General features: G+C 48.5%; 1 protein-coding gene across 1 annotated transcript in view; it reads right to left on the reverse strand.

Annotated features, from left to right (window-relative positions):
- HUWE1 (HECT, UBA and WWE domain containing E3 ubiquitin protein ligase 1) overlaps window positions 1-16,396 on the reverse strand; it is a 94,376-nt gene that overhangs the window by 55,417 nt on the left and 22,563 nt on the right. Inside the window, 13 exon segments of the mRNA XM_061572886.1 lie at window positions 4,805-4,878; window positions 4,880-4,942; window positions 4,944-5,033; window positions 5,977-6,068; window positions 6,276-6,453; window positions 6,686-6,792; window positions 7,780-7,860; window positions 8,887-8,988; window positions 10,196-10,294; window positions 11,013-11,118; window positions 12,162-12,302; window positions 13,548-13,675; window positions 15,103-15,253. Of these exon segments, the coding sequence (XP_061428870.1) occupies window positions 4,805-4,878; window positions 4,880-4,942; window positions 4,944-5,033; window positions 5,977-6,068; window positions 6,276-6,453; window positions 6,686-6,792; window positions 7,780-7,860; window positions 8,887-8,988; window positions 10,196-10,294; window positions 11,013-11,118; window positions 12,162-12,302; window positions 13,548-13,675; window positions 15,103-15,253 (1,412 nt within the window).

Below are 16,396 nucleotides of genomic sequence, written 5' to 3' on the forward strand. Positions count from 1 at the left end.
CTGGAGGTAAACCTAAATGATGCTGATTCCTTTGCTGCTGCCGATCAGTAGAATTATTTTGATTACCATGCTGAGGATGTCTTCATGATGATAACAATATTGATGTGCATGATGCGGCTGCTGCTGTTGTTGAGAGTGCCCAGGGATTCTTTGGAAGCTACTTGGTGCCCCGGCAATTCACAAGATGTGGGTTTTGCCGGGCCGTGTGGAAATGTCTTTCCCAGTGAACGACAGCACACGCAAGCGCTGACTTCAAGCCGAGAGAATGAACACAATTCCACCGCCGAGCGTGGACTGTGGTGACGGGGCATTTAAATCGATCCCGTGGGTTGCGTCACAGTCCCGCTACTGTGCCACTTGTCTGGATCTGGCCAATCATCCGTCTGTAGGGGGGTTGATAAAATAAGCACCCACTTCGAGTAACAACTCTGGCCCATTCTTTTCTTTGTGCAGAATACTGGCTCGCCCATTGCGGGAGTGTGCAATTTACACTCCTGGATTCAGGATCACCAACTGTAAACAATAATACCAAGTACTTGTAGGTGGATAAGAAAACCCTAATAAATTTCGGTTCCATCGGAACAAAATCGGAATCTTTATTTATACTGGAGAAATCTGATGAGCTATAAAGCTTTTTTTCACAGATGTCCAGTCTGAGAAGGGTGACCCAAGTTCAACTGAACAACCCTTTCGGGTTGAACTCGTTTTTGAGTCTGTCTTACATTCACCAGATATGTGACACACCACCCGCCCCCCCAACAGCATGGCATTTTCATTCAATATTTATATATTTTTAAACCATGTGATTAATGTGGCAACTTTTAGTGGCTGGATTTGGCGAGGCCAGCACAATATGTACAGCAGTCTTGTCAATCCACTGCAGGATACAGGGCCCACCCACAATGTTGTCTATCATGGCGGTTGTTTGACTATACTTCACAACACTGGCTAGTGTAGGCTGGTGAATGAAGGATCCAAGAACAGTTTTTACTCACACCACTGATGTTAGATATGGCTGAAACTAAAACATTCTTACATGTGCGATTTGACACTGGTATCATGAGTTTAAAAATTAACATTAACAGACCAATCTATGTTTCATTACACCCCAGGTTCGGTATATATGTAGCATACTATTTCGCACTTATTTCAATACATTAATATCACAGCGTTTGCCTACAGTGGTTTTAAATTTCATGCATAGCTTCTCTTGTACAAATTCTGCACATGGTTCGTACTGTGAACCATTGTAAATGTGTGTACGGAGGACAGGCACCGAGTTGTAGGATGTGAATTGCTTACTATAAATAAACATGACGATGACTACGATGATGTTCATGATGGTGGGGGCTTAACTATCAACACAGAACCACACCTACAGCTAGCCAGGTGCGGTGGCGCACACGCCTCGTGGGCAAGGGTTCGTGGACCACACAGGTTCGTTAAACTCCAGCCCACGAGATGGCAGCAGCACAGCAAGTAGGGTTGCGAACCTGTGTGGTCCTTATGAATGGTATTCCATCACATGCACGGTGCGGTTTTTTCAAATACTGCCATTTCCTCCCGATACGCTAACTCAGAACTTATTTGGCCAACATTCCAGTGCAGGACCCTCCTGAAAAAAAAGTGTTCTGAAGCTCAAACAACACTTTCTTTGATAGGAGACTTATTCTACACAGCACCCAACGCTTATTTCTCTAGAGTCCATCCCTATGCCACTACACTAAGTCAAAACCACACAGTGACACGTGTTTATAACTGCACATTGGTTTTGGAGCACATTCAAAAGAAAAGGGATTGCGGTTTCCCACTGGGACAACAAGCACAGCTAAAAATATATAACATGGCGAGTGTGTTTTTCACTTGTGTTGCGAGGTTTCACATTGATATAATCGTTGCTGAATTCACGCGAGACAAGACGATCACGACGATGGTGATGACATCAACACAAGACGCCAACGGCTGCTGCAACGATTCTCATTGACCGCGAGCGTTCGTGGAAGCGAACCGATATCGTTTATACGAAATTGACGTCAGCCAAGGGAACCCCGCTGAGGCGTTTTCAATGCACGTCAACTTGAACGGAGATCCAAGGGAGCGGAGCAGTCGCAAAACCTGCCGAGTCAAAGTTTTAAAGCGACTTTCAAGGATTTTTTCAAACATTTAGTCTCCTCAATTATGTTCTTACCTTTCCATCGGCATCCTGTCAAGACAAACATTTCTATTTAACTTTAATGGGCAATGTAATTGAAGGACCGGTGTGTTGTCTTGGTGTGGGTCTGGGATTGTTGATTATTTTTTTGCCTTGCCCCAAAGCTTGCATTTTGATGTTGACAAAACGCCAGGAATTTATGCACTTGAGCAATTTGTAGTTTATATAATTTTTTTTGTGATTGGCTGACCTTTTCCCGATGTTGCACTCATATCGTCTTTTGTATTGTCTGTTGATGTTACTCGGTGACCCGCTGCCCACTGGACATCCGTGAAAAAAGATCTCAATAGCTCATTGGATTCTTACAGGATAAATAGATTCCGATTAAAAACTATCAAGTGAGCACTGCTCATCACCTTGCGTAAGAAAAACAAGTCTTGCAAGATGACATGAGAAAACTACCTATGAAGTCACTTTTAATCGGCCTTATATTTTTGTACGACGTGGCAAGCCTTCACAAAGTGTCTCCGTCGCACGTCAATCCAACCGGAATGTTGTAAAACTCTCAAGAGCTGGAAGTGGGTGAATTAACCGCGAATTGCCCGATGATGCTGGATGCAATTACCAGCGAAACGTCGTACTCAAAAATTATAAGTGTTGTGGTTTCTCGCTTCAACACACCGGTGGGCTAAAGCAGTGAACTATTTGTCTTTTGTCAACGTGACACTTTTTTACTGATTGGCCGTGTTCGGTGGTGGAGGGTTACGACACATTTATAAATAACGCGATCTAAACCCAAAAAGTTGATTATGAATAATATTGGTCGCGAAAGCCTGCTACGTGTTAAACTAACCGCCTACATTTAACACGACACGTTTAATGTGTTTGTCGTTGGCGACTTGGCTGGGATCACTAATTCAAAATCTGGTTTAATAAGACGGCTGAAACCCAACTTTGAAGAAAGGGTCACCAACAGCGGTGCAGCCTCTGTGCTCGGACCCCCGCTCCCCCCTGCCGAGACGCCCGGATGCGACAAGCAGAATTCTCAAACGTTCCATGCTGGAGCATCCTGTTACCTCTCGATTACTGAGCGTATACAGGGCCTCATTCGATCTCTCCCCCCTCCCCCCCCCGAAAAAAAATACAAAAATCTATTTTTATACTTTTTGCATTGTGTACAGTCTGGAAGCTACCCACATGCCAAATTTCAAGTTTTGTTGCATGTTCGGAAGTATGCTAAACATTTCAAACAGACACATATTGACAAATTTCCCTTTTCTATATTTAATAGATAAACACACAATGTTAATGATAAACACAATTATTAATTTGTGTATGTGTGCCCCTCAGTTTTGCGGCATTTTGCCAAACACACGACCCAACTACCATCACGCCATCGCAACAATGGCAATGTGCCATTTTATTGAGGGATTGCCGTGTTATCCTGGTCTGGGACTATTTTGGTGTTGTTGCCGAAATGCCCAAGCTTGATAAATAAGACATCTATAATTGATATATTTAATATTTCTATATATTTAGCGACTTGCTTACTATTTTCTCTATTTTGCACTATTGTTTTTTTGTACTGTTTGCTATTGTAATTTGCCGACCCGCCCCCTTACTGGGCATCTGTGAAAAAGAGCTTCACAGCTCATTGGATTCCTCATGCAGTCTCAATAAAGATTCTGACATCGCCCCAATTCAGGCACTTACCATACAAAAAACAAAGATCCCCCGTATAGCTTTAACAGACTGTAGGGGCAAGTGCTGTTAGCGAGCACCTATGAAGGCCGGAACGGTACGGGTGGCCAGCACCACGCCCGACCGCCTTTGTCTCCCCAGTTGCGATGTTTACACACCGCACCAGGTACTCATTTGAGGCTGAGTCGACCTAGGAAATGCCCAGGACCGGTTCAGATAATCGTCACCGATGTTGGCCGTGAGCGGGAATCGAACCCTCCACCCCCCACCACTAACCAAAACTCACAACATCCTAACAGCAACTCAATTCACCCAACCACATTTTCACTCACCCTATTCTCACACCATAATCTAATTGTAATCTATATAAAATATAGAGAGCACCTTCACTCAAGACAACCTGACAGCTTACAAATCGATGACAGAATGGAATGATGGAGTTGACAGGAGCGTGCTACAAGGATTTAGGAATGAGTGACAGCGACAGAGGGCACAGAGGGGTCACGAAGGGGTGGGCCAGGGTGAGTGGAGGGAAGATCATGAACACCAAACCAATGCAGGTAGTTCCTTCTCTCTCATCACTAACTCTGACCCTACAACACTTACCACAATTTCACCCATAACCCAATGCAAGCATTCCTGCACCCCCCATCACTGAACCTCGAGTGTGCAACTGCGGTGTCATCCAGAACAAACCGTATGACATATAACGGACGCAATGCCCGATCCACAAATACGAAGGGAGACATCACGACAATACACTCCGTTGGCTCCTCTCAACCACCGGAATGTGAAATGGAAGTTGTTGCTCTGCATCCATATCAGCCGCCATACAACAACACCAAGACTGAAGCCTATTGGGACACCACCACCATCGCAAACCAAGGCAACGCGCCGCCACCCGCTCGTCATCGCCATCACGAGCCGCGAGCTTCCGCCACACACACTCACTGCGGGCTGGCCTCAGGCTCCGCAGGCTGGCCGGTGCCAGGCGCGTTCTCGTTGAAGCTCTGCATGGCCGAGAGCTTCCTCTTCCTCCTCGTCTTCGCTCGACGCCTCCTCGGCCGCGTGGCTGGGCCGCGCGGGCGGCTGCCGCCGTCGCTCCGTCCACCTTCTGGATCGACGGCTTCTGGCAGACGAAGTGCGGGTTGCGCCCCAGCGTGCAGATCTCCTCCAGCAGCTGTGTGTGGCCGGCGCACGCGAGCGCAGGAGAGAGCGGGTCGGGGGACACGCGTCACACGTCAGGTCGGGTGAATGGACAGGTGGATGGACAGATGGCTGGACAGGTGGACAGAAGCTGCACGGATAGATTTGTGAACTGGAGGCAGCAGAATTTACAATTATATTTTTTGGTAAGTTATTGATGGTCAGAACCAGAGCCTGACGTTTAATTAATTAAATTTGTCCTTTGCTAATCCAATGCTGAATGAAGACCTCCCCACACTGTGTCGGTTGTGTGCACTGTTTGACCATACTTCCCCAAGTTGATCAGTGGCGGTTGGTGAAGGTGGGTTGTCGCCCAGTACCGATTTAGATTTCACTCGCCACTGATGTTTGCTTCGGTTGGAAATATTTATTATTACTGGAGGAATGCGATGAGCTAAAAAGCTCTTTTCCACAGATGTCCAGTCAAATTCAGACGGGTGACCCGAGCAAGTGGCAAGCTCGCTGGCTGGCAGGAAGAGGAGTGTCTCGCCCGGCGAGACAAGCCATCGGAGACGTTAAACTTTAATAGGTGCTAAAGCCACCGCCATGTCTGGTGTTTGCAACTCGCCGTCAACACCCCCAAGATCGAGGCACCGAGTAAACAGAACAATAAAGGCAGCAATAATGTACAACAATTTATCGTTTTTTTACCTCTGGGAGCCTTACGGGACAAACGTAAGCCACGTGGATGTGAGAGGCACACACAATTCGCCAGCTTGGATTCAGTGACCAATTCTGTTTTTTGTCATAATGTAATTTACTCGCAAGATGTCCATCAAATGGGTTGCTTGACAATACTTCAGCGTTCTGATCAGTGGAGCGGAGGCTGGTGAAGGGTGGTGGTGGCAAGGAGGGGGTGGGTCCTAGGGTTGGTTCTGATACCACTCACAAAACCTTATTTGTTAAAAGCCACACACCTTGATAATGGCGGCTGTGGCGTCGGTCTTCAGGGACGGCTGATGTCTCATAAGCTCATCCACAGCACTGCCCAGGTTTGACGCCGTGTCTCCTGCAACAGCACGCGGCGTTCAGTTGTTGGTGGAATCGATGCAAAAGTTGAAGCAGAGCAACGCAGGAGGACACCGGTGGAAAAACAATGGTAAGACAGTGACAAAGGATGGAAACAATTCGGGCAGGTCTTTGCCCAGACGTGGCTAGACACGCGCCGATTAAACCACCGTGGTCGGCACCGCCGCCGTCACACGTGCCATCTCACCGAGAGGGTCGGAGCTGCGGCGGCGCCGCATCGCGGGCAGGTAGTCGGGCGACAGCAGCACCTTGAAGAGGCGCTCGAAAGGCTGGCAGCGCACGAAGGACTGCAGGCCCCGCGCGTTGAGGCACAGCGCGCTGAACACGTTGGGCAACGAGCCGAGTACCTCGCGCGTCGCCGGGACCTGCTTTCGCGTGTGCGCACGCACGTAGATGTACACGCACGTACGCATGCACACAAGAACACACACGGACGCACACGGACACACATGATCCCAAATCACGAATTCATGAAATTGCCGAAGGTGCAGATTGGTGTATGCCCGACCCGTTCCGCGTCTAAAGAGTATAAAAGTGTTATTTTTTTAGGGTGCATCTTCCATGAACGTGCCTGACGCCGAGTGTGTGTAGACTCACGTCTTTGATGAGCAGGGCATGCAGCATCACGTCCGTGAGGCCGTTATCCTGCAGCGAGGAGAGAAGCGACGGCTCTTGGAACACGAACACCGTCACCACCTCGGTCGCTGCAGAACACACGGCCGGTGGCCAAGACCCAGGTTAAAAATGGGAATGCGTCCGCTCCAGCGTTACACATGTCCGGGTTCAAGCACACCACCACCAACACAACAACAGTCAATGGGTCTTCAGGATTTTGCAGCTACAACAGCCGGTGGTCGAGACTAACGACAAAGCTGCAGCGAAGGAGGGGGAAACACACCGGCACGTAAGGATTGCTGCACCGTGAGACTGTGAGAGGTGGTGGCTGATAGGGGAGAGTTTCATCCAGGAGTGATGATATGCCAACTAACTTTGGTACGCAGGAGACAACCAAAAAAATCCCCTTTCGAGTCAATTTAATAGCTTCTTATTCATGCTAGGTAGTGCATGTCCTTGTATGCTATGCAAAGATCGTTAGTCGCATGCCAAACAATTTTCAAGTCAAACCTGGAATATGCCAATTTCAAAAACTGAACGAAACGATGGTTCTCTAGAACAATCAGCGATCAAGCTGAGACCATGAACTCGCTGCACTTGAGAACCCAGTTTAACCACGGACGGTTAAAATATGCATTCACATATAGGTCTCTCCACATAGTCAGCTCAGTGCTCTAAAGGTTCTGTGGTTTTTAGCATTAAGTACTTCATTGAGCAATCATGTGGCCAGGTCGCTTCTGAAAAAGCAGCAAACAAGCTCAGCGGGCACTGCCTGATCAAATAAAACATGGTTTAGTTTTTCAAGTGATTTGCTTAACGTTCCTATACTTTGCATTCCTATCGTGTTTTTATATTGTTTGTTGTTGCAACTTTTTGACCCGTCCCTACTGGAGCTTTATAGCCAATCGGATTGCTCCAGTATAAACAAAGATTAAATCATCACAAGATGTAAAAGTGTAAAATCAATAAACAAATCCTACTGAACTGATAACACCGTTGAGTTCATGTCGCTGAGAATAAAGTCCTGCCAATTAAAAGCAACACGAGATTGTGATTAAAAGTAGTGAAGAAGTTACCAAGCAGGAAGAGGGAAGGCCCGTAGTACTCGGCATTGCTGATCACGTGCTTGAGCGAGGTGGGCAGCGACTGGTCCATCACTGGAATCAAGAAAACAGCCGACGCGTCTTGACAACCCTTCGTGGAGAATTCCCCACGGAAGCAGATACACCAAAAACTACTTCTGAGAATCCTTCAAGCAACCTCTTGCCCACACAGAGCTGGGGTGGGGGGGCATCACTTACTCACTCACTCTGCTAAAGAGAGTAATGTTTAAATTTTTAGTTAAAGCTTTCGTGACTGCAGGGATTCATATTCTTGGTTCTTTCGGTAAAGTCACGTAGAAGGGAAATAATAAAATAATAAACATAATAAACAATAAAAAATTCTCACGTTGACTGCAACAATCATCATCAGGTGTGAAATCCACAAAGAAAATGTGAAAATTTTCTTTCTGTGGATTTCACACCTGATGATGATTGCTTGTGTTGCAGTCGAAACGTCGTGAGAATTTTTGATTGTTTAATATTTATATTATTTTATGATTTCCCTTCTACGTGACTTTACCGAAAGAACCAAGAATATAGAGTAATGTTTGTCGCATTAGACTTGATAATAATTAATCCACTGCACTGGAATGCAGTCAAATGACATCCTGATCCAAACACCGAGTTGCAGGGTTGGTCCCCTTCCCAGCTGAAGCTCAGAACGCGCAAGCGATTCAACGTACATTTCCTTTAGAGGTGTCGCGCCGTTGTTTTTAAAGACTGTACTCACCGCAGTGAACTGTAGCGACACGACCGCACTCGATGATAGCTGGAGTGAAACTGTGCCATACACCCTTCCGACATGGCCTTGTGGGAGCCTCGGTACCGATGAGGTTATTTTAGTTTAGTTATTCTTCCGATTAATGACAGTTCAGCTGAAACGTAAATTGTAACCCCGGCCCTGAGCGGTGACAGCTCTTCGACCACCCGTCCACATCATTCACACGACGTTTTTAAGGAGACCGATTCCAAGAATTCCACCGGAAAGGAAGGCAAAGCTACGGTATTGTGGGGCACTCGCCCTGGTCTACCACCCCACTCCAGGCAGGGGTGGGCGGGGGTTAGACCGGTGAAGCTCACCGTGGCGTATGCTGTCAGAGAAGGCAGGGTCTGGTATCGCTTTCTTCAGGAAGTTCAGCATGGACTTGAGGAGGGCGGCCCTCTGAGGAATGCACTGGGCTCCTGTGCCAAAACAAAACACGCACGCACGCATCACGCGAGACCGCCAATATCTCGATATTTTATTACGCTTTTTACAGGCAGGAACAACAGTTCCACACTGCCCACCAGGGATTATTTGTCCGTCTGTCTGTCGTGCATAGCCACGCCCTCGATTTGTATTTCATAGAGCGCTTCGGGCGGGCTCAGCACCACGTGACGCACCGCCCCACGCAGCTTGCGCCGCGTGACACGGATCGCAGGAATGCCCTGTCCAACCAAGTTTCTACCCGCCCACTCCGAAGGAACGTGTTATTTACCCAGGAAAGCTTCACCGAGTCTCTAGACCTTTTCAGGAGGGTCCTGCCAAGTGTTTCGTAGCAGTAGGGCCCAAAAGGAGTAATTTTTAACGTGTGTACGTTTGGCCATAGAGTTTTCATTGTCTCTTTTTTGCTTATAGGAGGAAACTGGAAAACCTGGAGGAAACCCTTGCACAATAGGGTGGAGGATAGCATGCAAACTCCACACGAAGGGAATTGCACCCAGTCCCTTTACACCTGTAAGGCACATTTGTTAGCACTGCGCCACCCTGCTGCCCAATGTGCATGCTGCTGCTTCTGACGCCGTATTGGACACAGCAAGTTTCTAGCCGATTTTGTTGAATTAGGTGAACGTTCAAGAGACCACGATGAGATATTTGCAAGAGTAACCCGGGTCACCAAAATGACAAAAGCAACCACGTAAAAACAATGTACAGCACTGAAGCAAATAGAAATAAGACCAAAAACAATCAAATGCCAACGAGAGAGATTAAAACCTTGTTCCAGAAGACATTGAAAACAGTGCACATACATTAATCAATGTTGAGCTAAACTAACGGGAAGCTGTGAGGTCAAGAGGTCATCATCAAAACCAATGCCGTGCTGTTGCCATGACACCTCCACATTACTTCTTTCTGGGCAAATGTGTGATGTGACCCTTCGTAACGGCCTTAACAAGGAGAAAGATTGCTACCTTGCCAAGCATGAATGGTAGGAGAGTGCCAAGAGAGTAAGAGGACAGGGGAGAGGTAGGCAGGGACAAGTCCATGCAGGACCTTGCGGACGGGCGAGCGGAATCTGAAAATTGAACAACGATCGGATTGGGGGCTGGATGAGAGATTGAAGCATGCGGGAGACGTGGTGGTCCATTAGTCAGGCTCACAAGGCAGACACACAGCTGTTAGCCCCACCTGGTTTAGGGTTCGGAAGAAACATCCGTACGTCGCCTTCCGCCTTTCCATCCGCCGATGTCGACGGTCCTGGACTTCCTTCCATTGCAACGTCCACACCTGGCGGCAAGCGACAAAATAGAAAAATTCTCAACGATCGATTCAATCTTCATCACCACGTAAACCTCACAAGCAATGTGTTAGCTACGCATACACTAGATCCTCCATGGACTCACCCCAAACTAGCTCTCCTCCCCCTTTCATCCCACACTACTCTCCCCCCTCTACACATACTTCAACCTCTCCCCTCAATTTACACCCATCTACGCACTCTCCTGCAACAAGATTTCTGTCGAAGCCCCTAGTTCATCCTTGCTCAGCAGGAGGTTGCTTAATTTCCTCTGCTGCCTCAAAAAAGTCTGGAACTCTCATCCACCACCTGCCCAAATCAAGATCTTAGATTATTCCTTACGGCGAACTGCCTCTATAAAATGCCCAGTTTATGTACAGCGATTTGAGACGCATTTGCATTGAGACCATATACAAATCCACACCTCAAAAAACCTCTTATGGGCAAATCCACATTGTTATTGTGAGTATTCTATGTCAAACACCAAGAAAATTACGTCTTTACACAACAAGGGTACAGCAGCTGGCACACCACATCCAGTATACCTTTCTCTACCTGTGGCTACTCGTCGCACGTGGCCACCAGCGACTGGGTAAAATAATTTGGCGACAAATGAAGCCCTGCCCTCATCTCAATGCGACCCGGGCGATGCAAACATTGGAATAATGCGACGGTGGTCAAAGGCATTGGGGGCGGTGAAGGCCGCACCTTCGCTCTCCGTCTCCATGTCGTCGCCGTCCTGGTTGGAGCTCACCGTGCGGATCCTCGGCCGCACCACAAAGGGACACTCCCGGCGGCAAATCTCCACCTCGTGCTGCGGCCACGATGACACGCGCACGCACACACAAACACGTGCACGCACACACAAAGATAAAAATCCCCCGTATAGCCTTAACAGACTGTAGGGGCAAGTGCTGTTAGCGAGCACCTATGAAGGCCGGAACGGTACACGAGGGGGTGGGTGGCCAGCACCACGCCCGACCGCCTTTGTCTCCCTAGCGGCGATGTTTACACACCGCACCAGGTACTCATTTGAGGCCGAGTCGACCCAGGGGAGGCCCAGGACCGGTTCAGATAATCGTCACTGGTGTTTGCCGTGAGCGGGAATCGAACCCGGGTCGCCAGGTTCGTAGTGCAGCACGCTAACCACTACACTAACGCACGCGCACAAACACGTGCACACACATACGCGCACAAACACAGATATGCACACGCACACACACACGCGCACAGACACACGCACAAACACGTGCACACGCACAAACACGTGCACACACACACACGCACAAACACGTGCACACACGCGCACAAACACAGATACGCACACGCACACACATGCACACCGTCGCCGCAATTAGTTGCCGGAGACACGGGCGGGTGTTTGGCCAGATGGCGGGAGTGCAGCAATGGTTTGTTGGATCCATCCGTGTGAAACTTTGAGCATTACCCACTCATGTGTGTGGTGGGTTTCCTCTGGATTATGTGGTTTTTACCAGCATGAAGCCAAGATAAAAAAAAACATAAATGGCCAATGCTATTGTTGGTGTCTCTGAGCGCGCTGCCGGCTCTAATAACACACCGAGTTATCTCAGTCTGCGTCTTTATTCAGACGCGTTATAACGCCGTCTCGTCACAGCCGGTGGCGTTGACGGTCTTTGGTAGGCAGCGGTCAAAGACACCGTCACACTCGACGATTTTTGGTTAACTCACAGCCACCATAAACAAAACGAATCGAAGCATTTCGCCGACAAACACTTTCCCCGCTCGTTTTACTAACGAGTTAACGCAGGCAGGCCGAGGGGGTCAACAAGGAGGGGAGGGGGGGGGGCGGAGGTACAGGGTTGAGGCTCTCGGCACCTCGAGGCGGTTGATGAAGGACGAGAGGCCGCCGTGTGACTGGAAGGCCGCCATGTCCAGGTTTGTAATGAGGTCCACGACTCTCACGGCCCGCGTCACGAACGTGATCTGGTCTTGCTCGTCGCCCAGGAACTTGATGACCTGGAAAGCGAACGGCAGAAATGCATCAAGACATGATGCACGGGAACCCCCTACCCAACCTCCTCCTTCTCTTGTATGTTTGTATGTATGTCAGTCTTTTGATCTGGTGGAATCAAGACTTTTCCCTGCCTAAAGTTGCTTTGGAATTTCCTAATTTCTCTCCATCCAACTGGATTAGAATGGGGTGGGGGCAGGTGGAGTGGAGAAATTGGGATTAAAATATGACTCTGCTGGTGGTATGCAAATATGTATGTTGAATACTCAAGCTTGTGTTGCCTCCGAAACATCGTGATTTAATTTATTTGTTTTCTTTTAACCTACGTGACTTTACCGAAAAAACCAAGAGTATGAATCCTTACAGTCACGAAAGCTTCAAATCTAGAATGTACGCTGAACTTCTTTCGCACTGAACGTAGCCAACGGTGCTAAGAAGAGTTTCGGGGGAAGGACAATAAACTAAACAAAAATAGCACTTCTACAGAAATTCGTTTTCAATCTTCATAGTTCCAGTGGATTCCTAATATTGGAAGGAAGAGCATTCCAGACGGCCGCAGAAGCACACCTGAAAAGCACGCGATGCGGTGACAGTCTTTGTTCAAAGGCTACCCATAAACGCCGCTGCTGCAAGGATGACTGGAGTTTGTGTGATGGTTTATGCTCCTTGTCAAGATCAGTAAAGTATTTTGGTTGCTTTGTGGCAAGCACTTTGTGTAATGAGCGTGACCTCTTGCCGACGGACAGTATATTCCCGTACGTCGCAGGAGAACGTTTCGTGAATCTTGGCCCAAGGGAGGGGGTCATCGTTAGGCATGCAGTGATGGACATTCATCAGGTATTAACAGTCTTACGCTCGCAATGCTAGGATATCTTGTGTGAGAATACATTACAATTCATGTCAATTATATGTTCTTATTACATATAGGCATAGTGTCTGCTGATACTAAAGGTGCCACCATAATGAATGTTATTACACAAAGTTGATTCTTGAAATCACGACTTCTACAACGTCACAGTTCATCAAATCTCTGGAGGAGGCGAGGGTGGGAACATCTCTACAAGCCTATAGTCAAAGCCTATGCTGCTGATGCCACACTGACATCTCGCAGACATTGTGCATGCGACAGCCCAAGATTCACAAATCTTCTGAGACTCAAATTATACAAACGGGGCCAACAACCAAATCAAACCCTGCCCGACCCACGGGACCATTCCACCATTTTTCACAAGGCGGGGGGGCGCGCGAACCTTGAGCAGGGCCTCCATCATGCCGCAGGAGACCAGCGCCTCTCCGCCGGCGTCGTAGCTCGCCAGGTGGTACAGGAAGGAGAAGAGCGCGGTGGCAAACTGGTGGGGATAAGGCTCCATGGTCGGGTCTGTAAAAAGGCGACGGGAAACAGCGGACAAATGTTAGGTGGTGCGACACATGACCCCGACAGAGGGAACGAAGGCTACAGGCCCTTGCAGCTACCCTGTAACAGCTGTTCATGTACAAGTCCTTCACGTCAATCCACGACTGGGTGCTGAGTGGAACGTTGCCTCAATTGTGTGGGTGCAAACCGGAGAACTTGGAAGGGGACTTTCCCTAAAAAGGCATTGACAGTCAACTACCTACTTGATGCACTTCTCTGATGGAACATAACTTAAACGTTCATATTTGCACATTTGTTTGTGCACAGTCAAGTTTCAAAACACAATGGAGGCTCCTTAACCGGAGGAAGAAGCCCTTGGACCGAAGAGGTTCCTGACAGGATGCTTTTGCTTTGTACGTTATACAGGCTATTGCACGAGCTTATATAAACACACTGAACATGAAGTAGCAGAACGGGATCATTACGTGATCTTTTACGAGCGAATATACATCACGTCTGTGCAGGTCATTCCAGACATTCATCCAGCAGTGGACTGACAATGGGCTGTGAATATTCAGATATTCTGTAATGTGTTTCTTTTAGTCCCAATTATTATTTGGTTGTTTTCGGTCCGATTCTCATTCAGCTATTTTTCCTCCATTTTGCATTCCCTTCATTGTTGTACAAATGAAAGATCTTGCATTTACATTGCGCCCCACAGATCACGTAATTACATGTCTCAAGAGCGCAGGGTCTCTCTTGGAAGCTGTCCCCGTGCGGCACAGGGTCGGCGATGTATGGGGGGGCAATGATTTACTATGCGAGTAAGCAGTGGTTAGTTTTTGACGGACTTAAGTTTTTTGTTTGTTATGGAGAGAAACCAGGAGAACCCGGGAGGAAAACCATGCAGCAGCAAAGGAGAGATCTCACAAACTCCACAAAGGTTCCTGAGTCTGGAGTTGAACCCAGTCAGTTTTAGTGTGTGGCACAAAGGTCACTTCTGCACCACCCAACCGCACCACACTTTACTTTAATGCCTACCAGCTCCCTTCATGCGGAGGGAGCTGGTAGGAACGTTGGGTTGCTCGGTCAGGGTCAACGGCGGCGTGGTGTATTCCGCAAATATGGCCGACTGAGGGCAGGCACAAGCCGACGTGAGTAGGTTAAGCGTTGAGTTTTATAAGAGCACCACGGGGTGACCAGCCCCTCCCCACCCAGCCCCACCTCTCCCACCCAGCCCCTCCCCCTCCCCACCCAGCCCCTCCCTGCACGACGGACGGACACAATAATCCCCTGTGGGCTGATGTAACCAGGAGGTTCCTACCAGTAATATTAATTTATACTGGAGGCACACAATGCACTATAAAGTTCCTTTTCACAGATGTCCAGTAGGGGCGGATAGGAACGTTATAAAAATTACACAAACACACGATAGTGTTCAGGATGCTCACCGATCATGGCCTGGATGCAGTTGCGCACGAGCACGGGTAAGAAGCCGTGGTAGGAGGCGGCGCCCGTGCAGTCGATGATGCTGCTCAGCTTGGGCGTGCGCTCCAGGTGCACGATGGACGTGAGTGTGCGCAGCGACGCTGCCTTTATGTCCTACGTGTGTGGGCGCAGCAAACACGGATTGAGCACCGCACAAATACGCACGCACACATGCACAAACATGCACGCACACCCAGATACATGTGCACACACAACATGTCCACAACCACCATTCACCAGCAAGCGAAGGCGACATTACCATAGCGCTTGTGCCAGGGTAAGTGCACTTTGAGACACACACACAAATGCATACAAATACATGTGCAGATATACCGAGAGACAAGCATTCAACAACCTCCGTTCATGACTAAGTGGTGGCGACGACAATCACACACACACAAAAACTATAAGAGACTGTTGGGCCAAGTGCAGTAAACGAGCACTCACAGAGACGCACATGGGCAGACACCCAGAGACAAGCACATGAGGCAGCCCCATCATCTATCATCAACATCACGATGAAGCGAGTAAAATGAGTGCGGATTAAAAGAGACTGCACCACTTTCTGCGATGTCAACAGAGGTTGTCGTGCATTCCCCTTCTAAAAGAAAGCCTGTGGCCCTGCCATAGTAACGCCTAAATTGTAGACATGTGGGTGCTACCAAGTCATGTGGTAGATTACCATTTCCTTACACTGCCTCTGACACACTGATAAAAAAAGCACCAACATATGTTCGAAAGACCACGGAAACAAGTTGACATTTTTGGATTGTAATGGGATCCACAAACCTGGCCCAACAACATGAGCTTCGAGCCCAGAAAACACATCTGTTGTGTTCGTGGTAACACATTGCTGCGGAGGGAGCTAGTAGGAACGTTGGGTTGCTCGGACAATGGCCAGGGTCAACGGCGGCGTGGTTTATTCCCCCCCCACCCTCCCCTCTCCACCCAGCCCCACCCCTCCCATTTTTGGATGCACGACGGACGGACACAATAATCCCCTGTGGGCTGGTGGAACCGGGTGGTTCCTACCAGTAAAATGCAGTAGACAAATCGTGCCATGGTAGCTCAGGCCTGTAGCAATGGCCATTCCCATCTGGTTTCCTCACCCCACGCAGATTAAAGGATCTCGCCCGCTTCGTATTTTTTATTTCCACCAACAGTCGCAGGAGCGCAGCGGATTGTTCGTGCACCGAGCTCAGAACCCGGCAACCCGAGTTCGATTCCCGCTCACGAATAAAATAAGTGGCGAGTAAC

This window comes from Lethenteron reissneri, chromosome 51, assembly GCF_015708825.2.
Source record: "Lethenteron reissneri isolate LAM-NWPU_2019-01 chromosome 51, ASM1570882v1, whole genome shotgun sequence".
NCBI classification, from domain to species: domain Eukaryota; kingdom Metazoa; phylum Chordata; class Hyperoartia; order Petromyzontiformes; family Petromyzontidae; genus Lethenteron; species Lethenteron reissneri.